This window comes from Acanthaster planci, linkage group LG08 (genome assembly GCF_054643075.1).
Source record: "Acanthaster planci isolate LZ-2023a linkage group LG08, COTS_SCS, whole genome shotgun sequence".
Classification (NCBI taxonomy): Eukaryota; Metazoa; Echinodermata; class Asteroidea; order Valvatida; family Acanthasteridae; genus Acanthaster; species Acanthaster planci.
The window spans coordinates 9,751,437-9,773,574 of NC_141784.1; the positions used below are offsets into that span (position 1 = coordinate 9,751,437).

General features: G+C 42.5%; 1 protein-coding gene across 2 annotated transcripts; it reads right to left on the bottom strand.

Moving 5' to 3' along the window:
- Nucleotides 1-401: 401 nt before the first annotated feature.
- Nucleotides 402-17,399, bottom strand: bace1 (beta-secretase 1). Of its 2 annotated transcripts, none has more exons than XM_022235098.2 (12): nt 17,309-17,399; nt 14,543-15,286; nt 9,676-9,764; nt 8,811-9,030; nt 8,415-8,549; nt 7,340-7,474; nt 6,783-6,887; nt 5,862-6,017; nt 5,352-5,427; nt 5,022-5,114; nt 4,381-4,434; nt 402-3,781 (listed from the first exon to the last, which is right to left on the bottom strand). In XM_022235098.2, exons 2-12 carry the CDS (start codon nt 14,795-14,797, stop codon nt 3,534-3,536), a joined length of 1,566 nt encoding a protein of 521 aa, XP_022090790.2. In that variant the 5' UTR covers nt 14,798-15,286; nt 17,309-17,399; the 3' UTR covers nt 402-3,533. The 2 variants fall into 2 exon arrangements, with proteins under 2 accessions (XP_022090790.2, XP_022090791.2); XM_022235099.2 differs by lacking the exon at nt 17,309-17,399 and adding an exon at nt 16,822-17,299.
- Nucleotides 17,400-22,138: the final 4,739 nt, after the last annotated feature.

Below are 22,138 nucleotides of genomic sequence, written 5' to 3' on the forward strand. Positions count from 1 at the left end.
TACAACTGGCGACCAATACGGTTCCAGAAGCTGTCTGACGTCGACCGTCTGACAAATCTCCGATGAAGTCGAATCTTCTGACTGAACCCTACCGCATACCACACCAGCTTGCAATGAAAACAAAATCAGCGCAGGTACACGCCGTAGCGCGAGCCAGGTTTTAGCAAGAGGGTGCAAAAAGGCGATGAAAACCATGACACAATCATTGCTGCAGTAGTCCAATATGTAAACGTCTAAAACCCGTTGACGAGGTGATAATAGGGGACACTTTACAAAGTGAAAAATGAAGCTTTATAGGAACATCCTCCTAGTGTTTTGTCCCTTCTCATTGTCTCCTGCCATTTCCAAGCCACTATTTCTCTTCCACATTACACAAAGTCCATTTCTAACGAGCTTGAAAGCTTTGTTCACTTACGTATTTTATTGTGCTCGGAGATATATATATACAATACTATAAAATACAGTACAGACACGTTTAAGAACTTAACCAAAGATGGTTACATGATCGGATCACACCATTCGATTCAGAAGAAGACAACCGGACAAGAAGGCGGTTGCATCGTCATTACTTGACTAGTTTTTAGCTAGCTGTAAAGAATTGCAACCATGGCGTCTTCAAAAGAAGACAACGGTCGAAGGATGTGAACATTTTTTTTCCTCTACAATTTTTTTTATCTTCCACTATTCCATTAATTTAGATTTTGGTCCGGGGGACGATTCAAGACATACCAAATCTGCTCACAACTTGAAAAGTCACTTCAGGAGTGCGGTACGCATACTTTAAAAAGTGCACACAACAATATACGTTTGCATATATTTATGCAAACGTATTACCCAAGCTTTAACCTCAGTTTCTGTAAGTGGTTAATAAAGTCTAGGAATCAATTAAAAGCAATTGTATTGCTTGAAATATTAAGCCTCAAACGAGGCACTTCTTTCAAAGTTATGAGAATTCGGGAGCGTGACGTTTCCTCATGCACGCAGAAAATACACGTGAACATGCTGGCTGAAAGCAATTACACCACTAAATAATCCACTTTGTACATATTTGAGTCAAAATACATTTCATTAGCGACCCGAAACGAAGATCATCTAGCTACAGTCAGACCCCACCCCAGCCCCATCCAGCCATGTGTCTGTTAACTAATGTGCCAAGTACCCAGTAAGACGGCATTATAATAGACCCGTCAGAAACAAACGCTCGACGCACACTGGCAATGACTAGTAATCCTCGGAGTTCCGTTCTCCACCACCGCCAGCCATATACCAGGCAAGATATGGGACGGAAGGGTACCCCCCTTACCTGTCCAATCCCTATGCACACTCTAGACTATTGTTACCTAACACATCCCCCCTAGAAGTCTGTAAAGAATTCCTGAGATTCCGATCAAACCAACGCAAAGGCTGGGGGGGTTCTCTCCGTCCCATATCTTGCTTCAATGGCCAGCCAGATGCTGCTTGAAAGACGCCCAGTCAGAATATAATGAACCGCTTCATTATCATAGTGCGGTACCTAAGCCGTTTCTACGCATACCTACGGGACAATATTTACCCTGCCATCTGTGAGACAGCCAAGGCCACCAGGTGACTAACTCCCCTCCTCCCAACCCCCCAAATCTCTGTTTCTACCTCCAAGGCCCCACTTATAAACTCCGAGAATTTGGGCCAGCTAGTGTTTACTACGACTACGAGGTGGAGGTCAGTTAAGCAAAACTGTGTCAAAGTTTCCTGACATGCCCACTCGTTTTCATACACTCTGAGGCACTGATGCATCAACTGTGGTAATTCAAAGCAATCTAGGGCATTTCAGTTTGAAAGGAATTTTACTTTTAAAATGCAGCTTTTAGTCTATCTAAAAATTATTGCTGAAGGGAAAAAAATCATAAAACATTACACATTTGTCATGAGTATTAAAGTCTGTCAACAAACGCAAACGCTTCCTGATTACATTTAATATATTTTTCTTCATTAGAGATATCATCTCATATTTGAAATAATTATCAAAAGTAGACAGCTCACAAAGCATGTCCGTCTTCAGGACACAGATAATCTGCGGTAGAATTATTAAGTTTCATTATTCAGAATGAAAGTAGTTGGTGGAGATTCTACTTTTTTTAATGTACAAGGAACATAAATAAATACAGTGATATAGCACAGTAAGAGATTAATTGAAGTAAACGGTCTTGAGAATTGAAGAACTTCAAATAATTTTCTTCACACGTGCACTTATCTAAAAGTCAAGATAGTGCAAGCTGCCATGGTAACTGATGAAGCAAAGCCTCTGCGGAGGTTTCAATTACTCTTCATAAAGTTTCGCTGAAAACAAAACAAAAGTCCCCCTTACCAAAAACACAAACCACCTGACAAGAACATCTGTTTGGTGATATACAGGGTGAAGGAGCTTTTAAATGTTCACATTTACGGTAAGCAATATTGGAGGAGGGGATCTGAAAATGTGAGAAAGACTCTTGGGTGTCTGAATAAGCCAACAGCATTGACTGCATGGAGGAGGTAGACGTTTCTGCAAATGATGCTGATATTATCAAGCTTAGCAACTTCCATGAAATGTTGAATTACGACAAAGAACTGAAGGCTTCTTATCTTGCATCAAAATTCTCATATGGGGGAAGCCAATGCCAACAAGTAAAGCAAGAGACACTGAAAAAAAAAAGAAATAAGCAAAAATCACTGAAAAATAAGACACAACTGCCCCCCCCTAAAAGAACCCCTTTGGCAGCCAACTCTACTCACAACGAATTCAGCACCTAGGTCTAATGCTTGGGAATCTTGCCAGACTAATCACAATCAATGACATGATCTGACAATGAAGCTTGTAAAAAAATTCTTATTAGCAGTGTGTAAAAGTTCAGTCCACCCCAAGACCAGTCACAAGTAAACACAGCGAACAATGAAAGAACAACGCCTTTGGGTTGCAGTTCATAGAAATGGCTTGTGACTTGAATTCGGACTTGTGTGGTCTTGTAATGGTCTTAAGAGGCATGGGCTACTACACTGCTTGTCTTGAGTTTCCCACCGGATGTACATGTGCCAAATAAATATGTAGCACCAGGAGACGACGGGATCATGTGTAACGACTTCACAAGACCGCAAAAGATCAATGACGCAAAACCATGTCATTTGCATGGCAAACCTTATGCTACCATGCAGCTATTTGATAACTTAGATATTCAGTTGTGGAAAATGGCTGCAGACAATCAAGAGAGCTCAGAAAGATCTGAACGTGCAATGCCTGCCCCACTTGCTTCAAAGTCTCAGCTTCAGCAATATTGACTTACTGCATATTTGTGTAAAAATCCAGGGTTTGATGCTCACTGAGAGATTTTCAACGCAACTGGTTTCTCAAGAATGTTTCTCAGTTATTAAAGAGAGTTGTGCAAAGACATATTCCTGGCAGTCCGGCTATCTAACTACATGTTTTTTATAGTCCAGCCGTAACAGAAGAAATCTACTTTTGACGTATCTCACAGAGGATTCCCAGTTTTGAATGATCCTAACCCTCACCCCCTGACCCTTCACCCCTCCTGGCTCTGCTGCGGTTCCTCCCTCAACGCTTCCGTCTCGGACGAGTCGGTCCGGTCCTCCAGCAGCTCGCTGTCGTCGTTCTTGTTGGCCTTGGGCCAGCACTGCCGGCACCTGTAGTGGAGGTAGAGGACCAGCATGGGCGTCAGGCAGAGGATGCACAGCCCCGCCAAGACGTAGGCCGCTATTGTCAGTACCAGGTTGCTGTTGGCCGGCACCACGTAGCCACAGTCCTTGGCCGCTGGAGGAGGAGAGAGAGGGGAGGAACACCCCAATCGTGACAATCCCCTGGAGAGTTTTGTTGTCGAGCTCTATGGTAATACTGTGCCAATCCCACCCAAAGCCAAACCTGACCTGACCTGAAGCGGACTGTCGGTCACGTGAGCTTTTCCACAACATCAGTTGGGTTGGTTAAGTTTTGCATTTGTGATTTTCGGGTCAGGTCAGTTAATTTTTGCCATCTTGGTAAAAACTCAACATAAAGACAAAAAAAAACCACAAGAAAGAAGGGAATAATTTGACCACTGACACTGCGCAGTATTACTGCCAACTAACACTGCCAGGTATGACCGAGAAGAATGACTTTCACACAGTATTCATTTCTACGCTCCAATCAAGTCTGTAAACAACATAAATTGCAACAGTTTTGAGTTCTCAAGATGATTTTTCCGAAAGTATTCATACAGTTCAGGCACAAAAAGCAAACAAATTACAGGACGATAAGGCTTTTGTTGATCAAGTCAGAATTTTTGCAAGTCGTTTCAGTTTCATTACATTGCTTGGGTGGAGAAAACCAGTTACGGCTTCTGCTGAAAGTCTCAGTTGAGGCTATAAACTCACCTGTTCTGATCGGTCCTTCAACCTTTGGGACTCGAGTTACAAACTCAAACTCATCTGATGGGATACAATGGGAAAAACTGTTTAATTCTCTGCATGAAAATCAACTGACAATGTTAAAATATAGGAATAAGAAAGCACTGCCTTCAATGTTAAAGTGTTGTGGTGAGTCATAAAGCCAGGTGTATGGGCCCCAACCGCGACCAAGAGAGGGCGCAATTTATCTAGCAACGGAGGCCCCTTGGTGGGAACTGTACTTCACACGTTCACAACCGACTATGAAATGCGTGAGTTGAGTTTGTGTTGCTACCGACCAAATGAACACTTCCCACCAACATTGCTCTTTTCAACCAATGCCTCTGCCTAGGGCGGATTCACTGATTACAAACAAAAGCTAACTAAAGTAACACTTATACTTATGTTCTTGAGCTGGACACCTAGCACTAAGGGTAGCATAATGGCTTTCACAGGCACATTTCAAGGTGGGTGAGGGGTGAGGAGTCTAGGGTCCAACTTGATCGTTCCTTGCCTCCCACAATCCTCAGTCATTTTGAAGGCAACCATGTCAAGGTTTTGATCATCGTGTGACTCATTCCATAAAACAGATCACAGATGGACGGCAAAGTGCTTGTTACCATAGTTACCTGCGCACGATGACTTGGCAAATCCTACGGTTTGATTCTCCCGATCGAACACCACATAGAAGCCTTCCATGACCACAGCTCCAATTACACTTCCTAAACGAAACATATACACAGCAGATTTAGCAACACCAGGAAGTTAAACACTGGATAGGTTTTACGGGAACTCACAAGTAAGACAAGTTACAGCAAAGTTTCTCCAAAATATGCAGACACTTTGAGGATAATGCATGTGAGTTTGCAAGTAATGCCGACCCTTCGTTAATACTGTTTACATAACCATGATCATGTTAACAGCTGCTTCAGGGTAAAAAAAGATAGGTCTGTCACTACCTGAATCTGATGAGGAGATCCCAAACTTGTAGCAGGTGTCATCCTTATTGTCGGTGTCTACATGCCGTAGATATTGCTGTTTGTAAACAAAGGAAATTGCTGGTTGTCTTGAACGGCAGATACAGCAAAATGCCCAACAATTTGGCAATTGTCAAACATGCCAAGAGCAATGGAATGGAACACCGATGTTTAACGGTCACTCCAAAGGCACACATGTATTTGTTAGAAGCCTTCCCACATCCTTCAAAATCCACCTAACTGCACAAATGGCACAGTCTTTGCACTTTTAAATTTTGAAGAGCCATCATGCCCGATGTAGAGTTAAAGTGGATGGATTCTACCATCATCCCACACCTTCTGGTGGATTTAGAAGGATCTGGGAGGCTTTGGATCATTGGTTTTGAAGGAGGACTACCTGGCTGACTTGTACTTTCGGAGAATGCCAAATAATCTTAAGTTATTTGTGATATTTTCAAAATGACTGTGTCAAGTAAACTTAGGAATACTTACCTTAGCTGATACCCTCAACTTGAATCCAGTGCCTGGTTCCGTGCTGTTGAGAAGGATGGACAGACTAGGGAACCAGACCCATGGATCAATAGGACCCTTCTGGCATATCAGATCGGTGCCTTCCCAAAACATGTCCGGCACTGATAGTCCCATGTTCTATCCAGAGGAAAAAAAATCATCATCCTCGTTAAATTTTCTGTTTTGATATCTTCAAAACAAATGCCCAAAACTGTCATTAACCAGTTAGCACCGGAGGATGTGTAAGCACAATAATGTCATCTGTATACACAGGTACGGCTGACAGGTTAAACCACCGAGTGTGGCGCGACTCATTTCCTGGCTGACATTAATCCTCCAGTTACCTTGTACATGCACAAAAAAAATTTGAAAAAAATCTTTGAGGGCAAAACTTGGTGCTAAACTTGAACTTGGCCACTGTATGGGCCCTACTGAAGTAGCAAATATGGTGCTGCTCCTTGGGCAGAGTGTAAAACGTGAAAGGCTGCAGTTAAAGCTTTCCTGCCAAATGTTGTCCAAAAGACTAGTTAGTCAGTGTCTGTGGCATTCGGCTTTACATCAAAAGATGGCTGCTATAGAGGGTTTGCACAGCTGCCATCTTGCAGGTCAGTGCTTTTGTTCCACAGCATATGCATAACAGAGGCTTCCTGTGGAACAAAAGCAGCAAGATGGCTACCATGCAAAGCCACTATATTATACTTTTTTCAGAAGTTGAAATTTTCTGTCAAAAAATAACCATCCAAAGTGGTGAATAAACTGCCCAGCACAGGCTAACACGGAGGGGAAGTCTCGAGAATTGCAAATGCACTCACTTCAACGCAACAAATTTTCTTCACAATCATAAACTTGTCAAAGGCATACGAAATCTGCCATTTTTGTGTGTGTCTGGGTCTGCACTCTCACCTCAACAACTGTGGCGTTGATGAGTTTCGTCACCTCCTTGAAAACTCGGTTGGGTAATCTGAGGTTGGTTGTACCACTGTCCACAATGGTTTTGTCAAAATTGTACTGTAGGAAAATAATATTTCTTGAATAAATATTCCAAGGAAATATAGCAGAGGAGGGTATCCAAAGAACAGTTGCTAAAGGCTGAAAACTGATCTTCACTTCAGACAAGAAATTAGGAAGAAAAAGTCGGAGTTAGGGCACTGGACCATTTGCTCACATTTAAAAAAACATCTCGAAATGGACTGCTGGTTCAACAAAGTCTTCCTTATTTACATGTAAGTAAAGCATATTCAAAGAAAGAAGATTGTTTCGTTAAGACTAGTAAGCATTAGTTACTGCCCTAAACCACATTCATGTAAATATAAACCTTGCAGAGCACATCGTTGGAGCAACAACCACAGAAAAGTGGAAGACACTGGTGCTCAACCGTGGTCCCAGAAACTTTCTCACTATCCATTTGAGAGTAAAGATGGCTAATCCCCAAGGAAGGGTTTCTCAGAATGGTCACTTACCTCTTTACAGTCCAAGCCTAGTGACCGGTTCTCCACCTCAATGTCCAGTATAATGACCTCGTAGTACCAGTCTTTGCGGATGGGCGTGTACCACACGGTGCCTGTATAAAGCCCTCTGTCCACTCCTCCAATTGTCTGTCCCCCCCCCAAAAAAATGAACATTCCTCATTTACATCCTGGAGCACTGCCATTAAGGAATTGAAACTTATCTTCCATTTTTTTTTAGAATAAAACTTCAGTTTAGGAGTTGACTGACAAAAGCCCTCACTTTTATCGAAATAAGTTCAGACTGTGGTGGCTGCGACTGGGTATGCCGTGAATACGGCCAGCTCTACGCCTTGTAACCTTGGATACCGTCTTCTCTTTGAGAGGGGAGGAAAGACATCCATTCCTCTTTTTATTGGAAGGCATCCCTCTATTACATGTATACTTCCGTCCATTGCAATATCACGGATAACAAATGAGGCCCACTCTGTGAAAATGAGTCATAAGTCGCCAGAGCCACTTTTTGTGTTTTCATTTGTATTGGAAAGAGCAAATTGAGCTTTTTGTTTTGAAGTATCACTCAGTTTGGCATCCTGATGAAAGTGGATACTCCATGGTGAAAAATGCTGTGGGTTCCTATTGATTTACACTGTGCGAATTATTCTAGAGGACTTTTTTCTCCAAAGTGACTTTGGCAACTTAAGACTCATTTTCACAGAGTGGGTTACAAATGAGGCACGATCAAATAATCTAATGGTTATCACAAAGTCAGTAAAGGTCATCACTGTTTAGTAATGAGGTGCTCTCTGCATTTGTAATATACATTACTGCTGCTTATGTATGGCATTTTGACAATTCTGGTATCTGAACATTTTGCACAAGGATGGAGCCTGGCTGCAAAATATCAGTAATGTTTGTGCAAAGAGACAAAAGGGCACGATGGTAGTAACAAATAAAAAGAAGCCATGACGAGAAACTTGCCTGATTGTGGAATTTACCCACTGAAACAAATTGTCAAAATGCTGACAAGGTAAAAGGAAAAAAAAAAGCTGAACTTCCATCCTCCCCGAACTGAAATTGCATTTCTTACCATGGTGCCGGTCACTTCGGTTTTTCCAGTCTCCGCCCTGTTTTCTAGCACACCACAGAGCTGAAGAGTGAAAACGTCCGGCACGTCTGACTGCTCCACCAGGGAGTCAAAGAAAGGCTCCACTGTATTGTCGGGCTGAGGGAAAAAAAAAATAATAAACTCTTGATGACCTGGAAATGGCAAGAATTGGAACTCACACAACTCAACATTCGGATTTCACGTACATGTATCTCTGACACAAAAGAAATACATGTATACCGAGTCGTTATTCAAACTAACTAGCAGAGTCCAGAAAGGTGAAGCGGCACTATATCGGCATTAGTAAGCAGAAGAGTGTTGGTTCAAGTGCACAAGAAGTTTGAGGTGTACATGTAAATGTACCCGCACGGCGCTTACCCGTGCAATATCCGCATAGCCTAGTCCCAGAATCCCTTGCCAGTTGGATTCGTTCAGGAAGAACTCCTCCGAGTATGTGATGCTGACCACGTTCACCGTGATGGACATGTTCGGGTGAGAGGTGGGTATCGCGGCCACGTCTTGGCCCAGTTCCCCGTTCCACTCCCCCTGGGTGTAGGGAACATGAACCTTCCTCTTGAGGTCTCGGTAAGTTGACGATCTGAAAAAAAAGTCAACAAATTCATAGATGGACAAAAGGCTTATCCTTGTGCCGCCTAGTGAAGGTTTCCTAATTTCAGCTAGGCAACTGATCAACGTTTTACTGCATTTGTGCTAGTTCCACAAAACTCCTATAAAAATCTACTAAGAACTTACTTGTTCGGAAGCTACCGTAGGTTCTCATCTTTATAACTGCTTTATCATTCTTTTAAAGTTTAAGTAAGATACAGTTAACAAATATTAACACACACACGGACACTGGGGTGGTTGCAGTGGATGCATATATATTGATTTCCACAAAAAAACCTCCCTAGCTGTCACAACATCAATACTTCTAGCAAGTTGTAATTTCATCTTTTTTGTGCGTTCTCCCTACATCCTGTGGCAAGATTTGAGTGCATAGAATTTGTCAGATTTTTAGCTGGTTTGTGCTCTTGCATTATCAGTATACATGTACCTCACTGACAAGAGTGTTCTTTGATCAATCAGAAGGAAGAAAAATGCAACTGAGAGAGCAACGCACCAAGGGAGTAACCCTTACAGTCAACCCTAACCAACAAATCAACACCCCAGCCAAGAAGAAGTGCATTACTACCAAGCTGTTGAATAAGGAAGATACTGGTAATATGTACATACATGCACTTACTTGTCTTTATGGAAATATCTGGTGATCAATCTATTGGGTGAAGCAGCTACTGCAAAGTTACTGCTGCCGGTGTCCACTAAGACATTCAGCTGAAAGGGGAAAAAAGCACCATCATTAGCTAATCAAGCAATGCTACATGTACATGTAAGTATCATATGTTCCACACAAGTTACAAACATTCAAAATAACCAAAGGTCCATTTTGCCATGCATGACGTTCCAGAGAGCTGATTTACCCCGTACATGTAAGTATCTACAGGTATTTTAATGGCCAAGTCTCAGAATTTCTGCTGCCAAAAAATTCTACGATAATTAATAAATTTATTTATTGAGCCGTGACGTATGCATACAGGAACAGTGTTTTTTATACTGCCTTAAATTTTCAGACATATACAGTGTACATGGCATTCCATACGGTAAACACGGTAAAAGAAAAATAAAGCCTAAAAGGCTGATGCAGTGAAGTTTACATGTACACTGTAGACGTGCCTGTTTATCTCATTATTTCTTCAGTTTCAAACCTCATAATTTGGCCATTTGGTGGATTTATGCTAACGCAGGTTTGCATTCGTGTGCACAAGCGTGATATCATTTCAGGAAGAAACCCATCCCGGCTCAAATTCACCACTGAACTTTGTATACAGAGGTACATGTACGTGAATCGTATTTGGCCTTTCTGCGTACTTGGGAACCTGGCCATCAGAGCACAGAAAGGAGGAAAAATGTCACATTCCACAGCAGCCACGGAAATCTCTGAAACTGTGCCAGCAGGGCGTGATGAGGCTTGCCTTAGTCAGGTTACTGGCCAAAGTGAAATTTGTTAAGCATGGTTTCCATTTGCTCGGCACGTAAATTTCTTGGTAATTACCAGCTCCACCAGAGTGGGACCAGGGCAAACTCAAGCACAAGGATTCCCTTAACAGGTTTTTATTTGATTACAGCTGGTGAATAAACTCATCAGGTTCACCACGAAGCGGTGTTGTATTCCATCACAAGTCCCTTCACAAGTCCAGTCACAAGTCCTTTCACAAGTCCAGTCACAAGTCCTTTCACAAGGCTAGTCTTAGGCATGAGGGTGAACAATAACAAAAGAATGCTTTTGTCACAGCTAATTGGAATAGCGTACCAGGTATGAATTGCCTTAAGACTGAATGACTTGTGATGGACTTGTGGTGGACTTACAGGGACTTGTGGTGGACTTACAGGGACTTGCAGGGACTTTTGGTGGGCTCAATTACAACACTGCCATGAAGTGACATACCTCTGTATGCACGATACGTCAGTTCGTGGCATGGCAACTATCCACGATACATATACTGTACATTACTTCCTTGTGAACCTGATGAACTGACTTCTCCGCTTTTGATGCTAATACCTTTGTATGGAGCTGTCATGTAAAATGTACATATTTTAACAAATTTAATTTTACTATGCAGTGTGTTACCAGATACCAGTACCAATACAAAATGTTACATGTTATACAATGTACACAATGTTTAATCATTTTCTACTGAATTTTGCAATGCAATTATTTTCTGTAATGCATACATGTACATTGTACGCACACGTACATGTATTTCTAATTGTCAGTCTGCAAAATGGTACACATACATTTACATGAATGCAATGTACTGTATGTATTGAATGTGAGCGATAGGATCCTATCGCTACACTTGCATATGTATTATCACTCATACAATGTACCGGACATGAACATACGTTTGTGTACATGTACGTTTTTGAAAAACAGGTCAACCAAGTCAGACAATATTTTTTGCTGGTACATGTACGAACACAAACCCTATGCATTTGCAGGTTCAATTACAGTGATGTGTGATACAAATTTCATGCTTAAGCAGTGGTGCGCACATCCAATAGCAAATTTGTTGCTGGGCAACTGATCGTCAAGGAGTCACCAAGCAACAATAACTCCCACAATTAATCACCTTTTGCCATTTTGTCAACGGCTCTGGCACGATCCTAATCAATCGAGCCAGAATAATGTGTTGTAAAGATTATGCTGGCTACATTAGGAGGTGTGCACACTGAAAGTGTGGGAAAGAATCGTGCTTGCATGTGTTTGGCTACATGTATGAGTCCATGTGTTGTCTGTATTGAAATAAAGACTACGCTTGAGTACTGCCCTGACGTGTTGAGTCTTTTGCTTTTGCAAGTCAGGTACTATTTCAACCAATATGTTTTTCATGCAGGGTGATTATTTTTTTTGAAGTGCTGTTTCAGAAAACTAACAAGTCATGGAAAATCTGTTGAGGTTTGAGGGCTAAATGAACGGCCAAAAAAGTAACCGGCACAATGAACCAATGAAGCATTTTCGTAATTTGAAGTGGTTACTACATGTATGTGATATCAGATTGGAACTAGAAGGGCCATGTTGCAGAGGTCAAACAGTTGCATTGAAAGTGAGAAGAGTGTGGGCCTGTGCCCGGTAACCGGGTACACACCCGTCAGTATCAAAACCCCAGTTTCATTTTTTTCAGGCCAGGTACCCGTAAAAAAAAATTCCATGTGTGAAATGTATGTAAACTTTAATGGTGAAGGGTAGAATTGTTGAAAAATCATTGTGCTGCTGAAAAATCAGGTGCCATGGTAATACATGTAACTCCAATTCAGAGAACAACGGAGCTATTTTTGTTACAAATTCAAGGTAACACTTTGTATTAATAAACCGGTGGGGGAGATTCCCCTCAGACATTTAGAACAATGTGTTGCTTCCTATACATTTATGTTTGTACGAAAAACAAGGCCGTTTTGGGCACATGGTCTGCCGGCATTGTGCCCAATGCCATTTGTTAAGTGTTCTTTATATCTTAGGAGTACCTGGGTACCCAGTATTGTCATAAAACGGGTACCCGGATCCAAAAATTCCCCCGTAAACACACCCCCCTAGGAAGGTGTGGGTTCAAATCCCACAGTACAATTTCTTTTCACATGAGATCTCATGCTGTAATGAGCATATAGACTCAGGAAACCTCAAGGGGAGAGAGCCTGATTCATGTGTTTTCACAGCATGCATATCTCCAGCACACTTTCCTTCCACAGTCAAGCACATTATAATGTACGTGTACATGTATACATGTACAGGGCAGGGTTTCCCCTGCCTATTCAAGTCTGAGGCAGCCCACCTCACTGATTTTAGTGACCACCTCGGGGTTTTTTGTTGAATATTACCACCTCACACTAAAAACAGACAAAGATGGAAGGAAGAAGAAATATAACTTAGATATTTTGAAAAAGATCAGATTCAAATTGTTCAGAATGGTAAAGAGAGACACAGAATATAAGACTGATTTATTTTACAGGGGAAATTCGGAGTAAACATACTGATAATATATACATATAGGATTTATTTTAGGTCTTTTTGTAAACACTCCCTTTTGGTTTAGGCACTTGAATTTTGGCAAAATTTATTTGACCACCTCCCAGATATCAGTACCCCAGGGGGAAACCCTGATACATGTACATGTGATACATGGAGCAGCCCAGTGTGTGCAACAATACCCAAGTCAATGCATGTAATGTAATGGTTAGATCATGCCACTGCCTTCAGATCGACAGCTCTGAATTACATGTACAAGAAAATATGCTGTCACAATAAACAATGAAGACTTTAACATATATGTACATGTACATACATGTGCATGTATGCACGTGTATTTCTGACACCCGTTTCCCAACTGAAAATAGCAGAACAGTACATGTACCGGTACAACCTGGATCTATTTTCCAATTCTTTTGCCAAGAATAATTTTTCTATTCTGATGAAAATCACAATAAGCCTTTTGTGAGTTAAATTTGAATCAAATCTGGTACACTGAGTGATCTGATTTCACATAAACATGACAATTGCAATCCCCAGACTAAAGACACTGTTGCTATGACTTGTGAATCGGGGCAAGCTTTTGCATAGCGACCACCATCTCTAGAATGGACTGGTTCCTTTGTGCCCTTCTTATCCATTGGAAACAGTGAATTGGTGCAAGGCGTGTCTCATGCAACAAAGCAAAGCTTGCCCCGAATCACAAGGTATAGCAACAGTATCTGTAGTATGGAGAATTCAAATTGTTATGTTCATATGAATTTAAAGAACTCAGTGTACCAGATTTTATTTAAATTGAACTCGCGCAAGGCCTTATTCCACGGTGTGCATGTTGACTGTAAACTTGACACATGGCGTCTCTGTGACAATCTTTTGGTGGAGCACCACATTGTGAATTGCCCATTAGAAGCCAGGGCACCACACTCGCATGCAGGTTGTAAGCTCACCATATTTACATATGTTTACATATATGTAAATGCTTCTTAAATATCTAAAAATGCCTTAACCCTAACTGCCCAAGGGTTGCTGGCCCTAACCTTCCCCATCCACACAAACACCCATATGGGACTTTGTGCACAGAGGCTGTTGGACTTTGTTTTTCTGACGTATGCCAAACCCAATGCAAAAGCCAGCTGTCTTGGCCTACCAGACCTATCCCCACAGAATTAAACACTTTACTACTGTTTAATTCTGTGTGGTTGGGGATGGTTAGGGTTAAATTTAAGAATGACAACTTAAGCACTACCACAGCGGTCATGTACATGTACATAAGGCTGTATCTCTTTACAAGACAGACCATCTAGAAATTCTGAAATCTACCACACAAGGAAACCAATGGCATATATTCTTTATCCTAAACCTTTCCAGTTAGCTGGGCAGTGCCTTCCCAGAAAGCTGGGCCATTGTGGGCCAACGTTTGTCAGACCACTGCTTCATTTTGTCTGGTTGAGACCATGCCTAAAATGTATCCTGGGTACTAGGTTACGAAAAGATTGATGACTGAACTTGTCTTAAATGGCACAGCACTGACCTTTTGCTTGGGGGTGCCAAGTTCGATCTCCACATAGAATCCCAAGCCCGGTTTCCCGCCTAGATTATCTCTGGGCGTCGATCGTCTGAAGACACTGTGTGACCTCTCGGCTGCCTCGACCGGGTAGTTGACCCGATGCACGGCAGTGTGCAGCGGCAGCCGCAACAATTCGCTGTGGGTGATCACAGACAGACTACAAACGTGCAACAGCAGTAGCGTCCACCACGCGTTGAAGATTGTCGCCAGATCTGCCATCTTGGTTGACAGCCAGTTCACTTCCAATCTGCTGTCACTGTGCCCGATGCTGCAGCCTGCACAAATATTTACCTACCTCAGGAATATTCTACTTAAGGCTGATCGGGAAGTTCATCAAAGATGCACACTTTAGCCGCACACGGACAACGCTTCACAGTGTAACATTTTTCTTTCCTTGTGCACGTGTAACAACGTAAACCCGTCTTACTTTCTGGGGTAAGAGAAAAAATTTCTGCCTTGTGGAAGTACCGACTGATATCTTTGGTGATCGTTTCGTTGCTGTCAGATCGTTTCCTCGCTGGGCAAGTACATGTACACTGTGTAGCTATTTTGATGGCATCTACCGCTGTTTGAGGGTACCATTGACAGGGTCATAGTTCAGCACTCACAGTGATGGCCTGTCTTATACAATCGTATGAGATTTAGAGAACCACCTGTGCCAGTAATCCTGTGTTCTTGACGGTCAAATGACGACGACAAAGGCATTACCTGCAGGGTAAAGGAGAAACAACGTACACTAATTTCACCCACTGAGACAATAATCCAAAGCAATTTGTGGGAGATTCTTATAAGTTTTATCTCGACTCAATTTAATGTGACCGCCAATCTTCAGGTCCTTGCGAATACCGGTAAACATGCGTGTTGAAAAAATAAATAAATGAATAAAAACACAAATTTAGGAATGAAGAAAGAGGGAAAAAAGAGTTAAGAACCACACAACATTATTTTGGTGATATCTTTAGAACTATGGGGCACATTGTTCAGCCTCTGAGAACGACAAATCTCATAGTTCCAGGGTAGTTTCAATGGGTCACAGTACAATGTAAATTCAGAACTTACAGTAAGTCCCCTGAGAATGTCACTGCACATGACATGTTCAGTGGCCCTGTTGGCCAAAAAATTATCTGTGTTGGGTGCAGTCAGCTGGTCTGCACAATCGTGCGATTGTTCTGTGCTATTTGTTGATTCTGCATGAAATTTCCAACTTTGTTTCCATTTTATGAAACAATCTTTAACAACAGTTAGTTGGAAAGAAAAGACAATTGAAGGACGGTAGAATTACCTACTAATTGAGTAGTGAGATCGAGCGAACCCGCAAAGATCGGCGACCCTGCCCAACATCTGAGCTGGTTTAAGGGACAACTGGAGAAATTGAGCAGGGGTGGGGCAATTGGGGGCCTCCAATTCCTGGAGGATGGCGCTCAATGGATATGATCACAACTACACGTAAAACATTGACGAAGGACTGTCATGGCTATCACCAGATTTTTTCATCCCTAATTTCTACACGAAAGGGGCCAAATGTGACCACGCACAGGCCAACAACTGTTTTCTGAACAGCCCAACGTAATGTCCAGTGTTCAACTCGATATATCCACAGCTACCACACATTACGCTGCTCAGGAAAAAGTTGTCAGAATACGTCTGCACACTCCTTGGCTCAATTATGAATGGTCGGCTCTGCCAGCACTTCATGACGTTGTGGATTTCCCTACCATTGTCATACAGTTTGAACTGCACAAGATGAAGGACGGCGACTTTAACTTACGGTTAATGCACAGAAGGTTCTTGGAATCCACTGTTGCTGATCATGTCCAAATGTTAAAAGAGGTGCTTTGTAAAGTCCTATTTCTGGCACCACTGGCAGATTAGGACCCAATTAACTGACAAATCATCCTTTTTATTGGTAAAAGTTCCTTACACGCACATCATTAATTTTCCCTTGCAGTAGTTTAGTTGCCATCAAAACATGATAACATGTGCTAAAAAGTCAAATTTAGCAGTGAAAATGTTGAAACATTTACTAATAAAATACCCCCAAAACTGTGGGGTTTGTCGTCCACCACACTCCCACAAACCCCCGTGGCGGATGACGGACCCCAGACCAGTCTCATGGGCATGATTGATAGGGGTTGTGCACACAGCACAGGGTGTCTGGTGATGTGGAACTCTTTCCTGTTACCATTTAAACATTTGCTCAGACTAGCTCTTCCCAAACTGGTAAATTTCCTATGCTAACTTACTTTGCGTCTGGCATCCAATGATCTAGTAGTACTTAGCAGTGTTGTAGTACCAAGTCTACGGCAAAGAACCCCGTACCACAGTGACAGGCCAAAGAGTTGCGAAATTTGATGTTGGATATTGTCCAAATCATCGTCATACTCAAGCAAGCCACTCACTGCCAAGCTGACGAAATTTGTTATTTCAATTGTTAATCAGGTTTGTCAAGTGTATTTCACTCTTCGTCCGCTGCGAGTGACACCAAAAGCTGTCAGCCTGGACTAGTCATGAATTCGACAGTTGTTTCCGGGTAGGCCTGCGCCTACATGTATGTAACGTTACTTGGCTTTTTTTTTAAATTTTAATCGTCAGTCGTCCGAGGCTCCTGGCGGCGCAAAACTTGCTTTCATGGAAAGATGTTCATCCAGAAACATCTGGAATTTATTCAGTTAACATGAACACTAACCAATTCAAGGCAGTCTTTTGAAAGACAAAATTAATGTTACCGACCTTTTTTCCCAGATAGCTTGCGAAATTACCCAGTTGCGGTAGTGTGAGTTGTGTTTGCCGGTTCTGAAAGTAGCGCCCTCTATATATCCTCGTCGTCATCACTACGCGACACCACCTGGAGGGTGCAGTGTCCCAATTCAAGGAAAATTCTCCGCCAGACAGAGGCGCAGAAAAAGTACCCCCCAGAGATTGTTTCAAAAAGAGGGGTCTGTTTGGGCCAAGAAATGGTGGAATTGTGTCAGTATAGCCCAGGATTATCTCTGTAGATTCAGGGGCACCCATCCGGGGGCAAAGCAGACAAAAATTAGTCAGAAGAGCCCCAAAAAGGTGAGGGATGTTGTTTAAAAAATGGCCGCTGGGAGGGCTTGGCAACATTCACTTTTTGGGGGGGTGAGTTTGTTTTGGGCGGATAATTAAAAAAATCATTGGTTAACCTACTAAAAAATTGAAAATCAAATGAAATCTTAAGGACCAAACTACACATTGTTTTTTGTTTGAGAGGCCTCAGGGACTTCAGTTGCCTGCCATGGGGCTCCAAACTTGGTTGATTTTACACTATTTTCAATGGAGCTTGAATTAGTTCAGTGCACCCTGGAGTGCGCCATAGAGTTGCACTACACCTAATACGCGCCCATAGAAAACAGTGCAAAATCGGATCGAAATAGCGCCGCCTGTTGACTCTTTTGAAGAGGTTGGCCTCCGTTTTTTTTTTACTGGAAATTCAAGATTATGGCCAGAAGATTATTTTTCGTTTCAATTTCATGGGGGTTAGCCGCAAAAATTTTTGTTTTCGCCTTTGAACGAAGATACCCCCAAAATAGAAGTAAAACTAAACGCTCATTTCTGAATGTTTCAACCCGCCTCTATCAAAAATATAATAGGCCCGCAATTTTGGCCTTTTGTGAAAGATATACCCCGAAATGGAAACTATCAGTCCCAAATTCGGGATTTATAGAAATGTTTCTTTGAGCCCTCCTGGTTATGGTCTGTCTTATTGTAAAAATCCCGCGGGATCACAAACTCGCGCGCAGAAATACAACCATTTGGTGGAATGCACCCTAGCCAGGCGCCACTACGGCCGCTTGGCGACGAGTCGCGGCACTCGCTAAACTAATTCAAGCCCAATTGAAAACAGTGTAAAATAATAAAGTTCATAGCTCCGGTGCGGGCAACTGACCCCTCAGGCCTCTCAAACAAACAACAAAGTGTTATTATTTGGTCCTTCAGATTTCATTTGATTTTCAACTTGTAGTCGGTGAACCAATTGAATTTTTAATCATTTGCCAAAAAACAAACTTAACCCCCCCAAGTGAACGTTCCTAAGTCTTCCAGCAACCATTTTTTCAAGTGACACCGCTTCACCCCGGGCTCTCCCGCTCTTCGGACATTTTTTTTCTTTAGCATTTTCTCTGCTTTTCCCTTGGATCAGAGCCCTTAATCTAGGGAGTTGATCCTGGGTCATATTTACTCAATTCCACAATTTCGTGGGCCACACAAACTCCTCTATCTAGAAAAAAAGGAAGGGGTACTTTTTGAGCGCCTCTGCCTTGCGGAGAATTTGCCTTGAATTGGGACACTGCACCCCAACGAGCGCGGGGCGACGAGCGAAGTGGGCTTCCCTCTACATGTACTTTCTCGAGCACTGAGGCTACAGGTAGGACCTTTTTTTCATTCTGCCCTCTGAAGAACGTGGCCCGAAGAACAAGGGAGTTAAAGATTTACACAGTCTCACCAATTCGGTAGCCAAACAATCCGCAGTTTCAAAAAAACTGTGTGGCACTTTCATGCTGATGAGCTGGGCAGAAATTCTCACTTGAATTAGTAGACTGCACCCTTGATTGAACTAAAATGGTGGATTATGCATCAGCCGTTCACATCATGTACACAATAGCTGCATGACATAATGAAAAGCCATTTTTGTTCGAACGTCTGAAGTTGCCGCAACTCTCCGGCTTATATATACATGTAGATGGTCCACTCCTAGTGCCCACACGGAAATTTTTGTCTAAAAATGACTGCATATTTTTTCTATTAAAAAAATTCTCGCTACCCCCCCCCCCGAAAAAAGTGGCAATATCGTTTGTAAGATGCAGGCGTTTTCAATTTCAAAAATAAATGAAAGAATGAAATAAACCTGGGCAACACGTCGGGGGACTTTGGCCCCTAAACGTCAATCCACCAGCCGAAGAAAAGACTTGGCATTGTCAAAGATCGTATTATCACGCCGACGGAGCGGCGCAAGTTGTAGTCTTGGATCCAAGACTTTCCGGTAGTTATGCCGCGACACGAACCACACACGTACACTATAAGAGGGCGCTATCCCCACATGAATCGTGAGGTGACAGCCTGTGGTGACAGCGCCTGCACATGTACACGTACGATTTATGTACACTTACATGTACATAATTATGTACGGTACGTGTGATGGTTCGCTGTGTCATTGAACAACTGGAAGGTCTTGGAACTAAGGCTACGCACGTTGGGGATTAACGCCGCCAAAAAGATGTTACCACGCCTGCGCAGTGCAAGTTCATACACAGGCTAGGAGCACGGCAGGCACCAGGCACGCTACTTCCAAGAATGTCATCACCGGGAATGGATTATAAGGACGAGACATAAAATATCTGTCTGAGGGACAGAGCTTCAAGGCAAACTTAAGTGGCAAATATCCAGAACTTCACCCAGCCTACTTATGCTGATTTTGCAACGGGTCACCCAATAACGTTCTGTAACTTTTGAAAGAATCATTTCTAATTTAAACCACCCCAGGAAACACTCCTTACCGTATTTTTCTTTCTGGTCAGGTAATTTTCAGTTTCCATAATAAATTAATGGGCGAGGAAATAAGTAAAAAACCAAAGAAAGGGAATTATTTGGAAGGTCTAAAAAAGCGTTATTATTCCTATTCAATGGTGTTTAAATGCATTAATAATCTTAAGCATTACCTCAATTCTTTGTTCACCAGTGCGCCAAGTCATTCAGCTGGTACCTGTCCGTATCAAATGGTTCTTTTGTCTATATGCCAATTTTACCTAAAAAGACCAATGAAAATGTACGTTTCGGTACGTCGGGGCCCTGGGTTGCAACAAATTAGCGACTCAGCACAGAAAGGCAAATTAAATCCTTTTTTAAATGTCTAATTTTCCTACAATAGAGTCTGAAAGTAAAAAGTCACGCGCGAGCTTCCTGAAACCTCGCGCGGTCCTCCTCTGGGGATTTTACATTGAGCCGTTCTATCACATTCGATAATTTTTGGAAGAATAATTCCTAACTGAAACCTCCCAATGAAACACTCATGTTGGAATTCTACCTTTGTCTTCTGCAAGTAATAGTTAGGAAAAGTCGCCTGGAGATGGGTAAAAAACGAATTTTCTCAACGACCTTTCACGTCCGGCGATATCGTACCAAGGTCTTCATATTCATACACGTTTGTTGTCCCTGCCCGCGCTTACGTGAAACTTACGAGATTGTACAACGTTGCAAAGGTTTAGCTACCCGCATATGCAGTGGATGGGTTCCAGATTCCGTTGAGTTGACATCACGCAGTTGTTGTCAGCCAAGGTTAGATAATAGATTTGAATCTTTCGTAATTGGAGTAGAATATTGCTTTAATTTTATTACTCATAAATTGTAAGAGTATTTAAAAAATTTGGTCTGTTTTTAATTCGGCTTTTACCGAAGACTACCATAAAATTTCAAACCGTATGTTCATTTGCGTACGAGACTGCCTCATTGCGCTATACCCAGCAAGAAATGAGACCGAGGGGTACCCCCCCAACATGCCCAATCCCTATACACATTCCAGACTATTGTTACTTAACACATCCCCCCAGATGTCTGAAAGGAATTCCCCAGATTCCTGCGAGACAATGACCAACACAAAGCAGGGGGGGGGTTCTCTCCGTCTCATACCTTGCTGCATATGCATTGCGCTGTTCTTCATGTACATGTATTTTTAGATTTTCGGAAGTGATGGGTCAGGTTTTGGCTGGATACCGGTATTTCTCTTTTCGGACAGGTGCTTCTCAGTTTCTGTAAATTGATATACTAGCAAACACTTTCCAAAGCCCCTTTTCCGAGTCGGATTTTTAAAGAAGTAGGCCTAACTGAACGAAAAAATACTACAAATTCTAAAATCTGTGCACGTTATTTTCCTATCCAAGGGTTCCGGTGTGGTGGTCTCAGCTGTCTCCCGGTCTCAGCAACCCCCCCCCCCGACATAGCCAGACATTTCAGCACGTCACAAGCACGGTCTCGTTGGTCTTCCGTGCTGAGATGTCCGCATGACTCACTCGCACCGTACTCTAAGCGGTGCTATTACTGATCTTTGGTGTAGGCCTATGTATAGTACACGTCACGTACAACGTGAAGCATGCGTGGACTGCACTGCTCAGCACGCCACTTAAAACGAACGCCTCTTCCGTTGTTGTGTCGCATGACGTATTTTTATTTTGGTTAAAGGGAACCGCTAAGACCAGGAGACAGCTGAGACCGCCACACCGGAAGCGCGCCATCAGGGGTAAACTTTCAGACTCTATTCCAGGTCCAGTTTTGGGGTGCATTCCACGAAATGGTTGTATTTCTGCGCGCGAGCTCATTAATATTTTGTGATCCCGCAGGTTTTTCAAAATGAGACAGGCCCTAATCAGGAGGCATCACAGAAATATTTCTATGAATCCCGAATTAAGACTGATAGTTTCCCGTTCGGGGTATTTTTTTCACAAAAAGCGCCAATTTGCGGACCTATTTTGGATAGTGGCGGGCGGCTACATTCAGAAATAAGCGCTTCGTTTTACTGCTCTTTTGGGGGTATCTTCGTTCAAAGGCGAA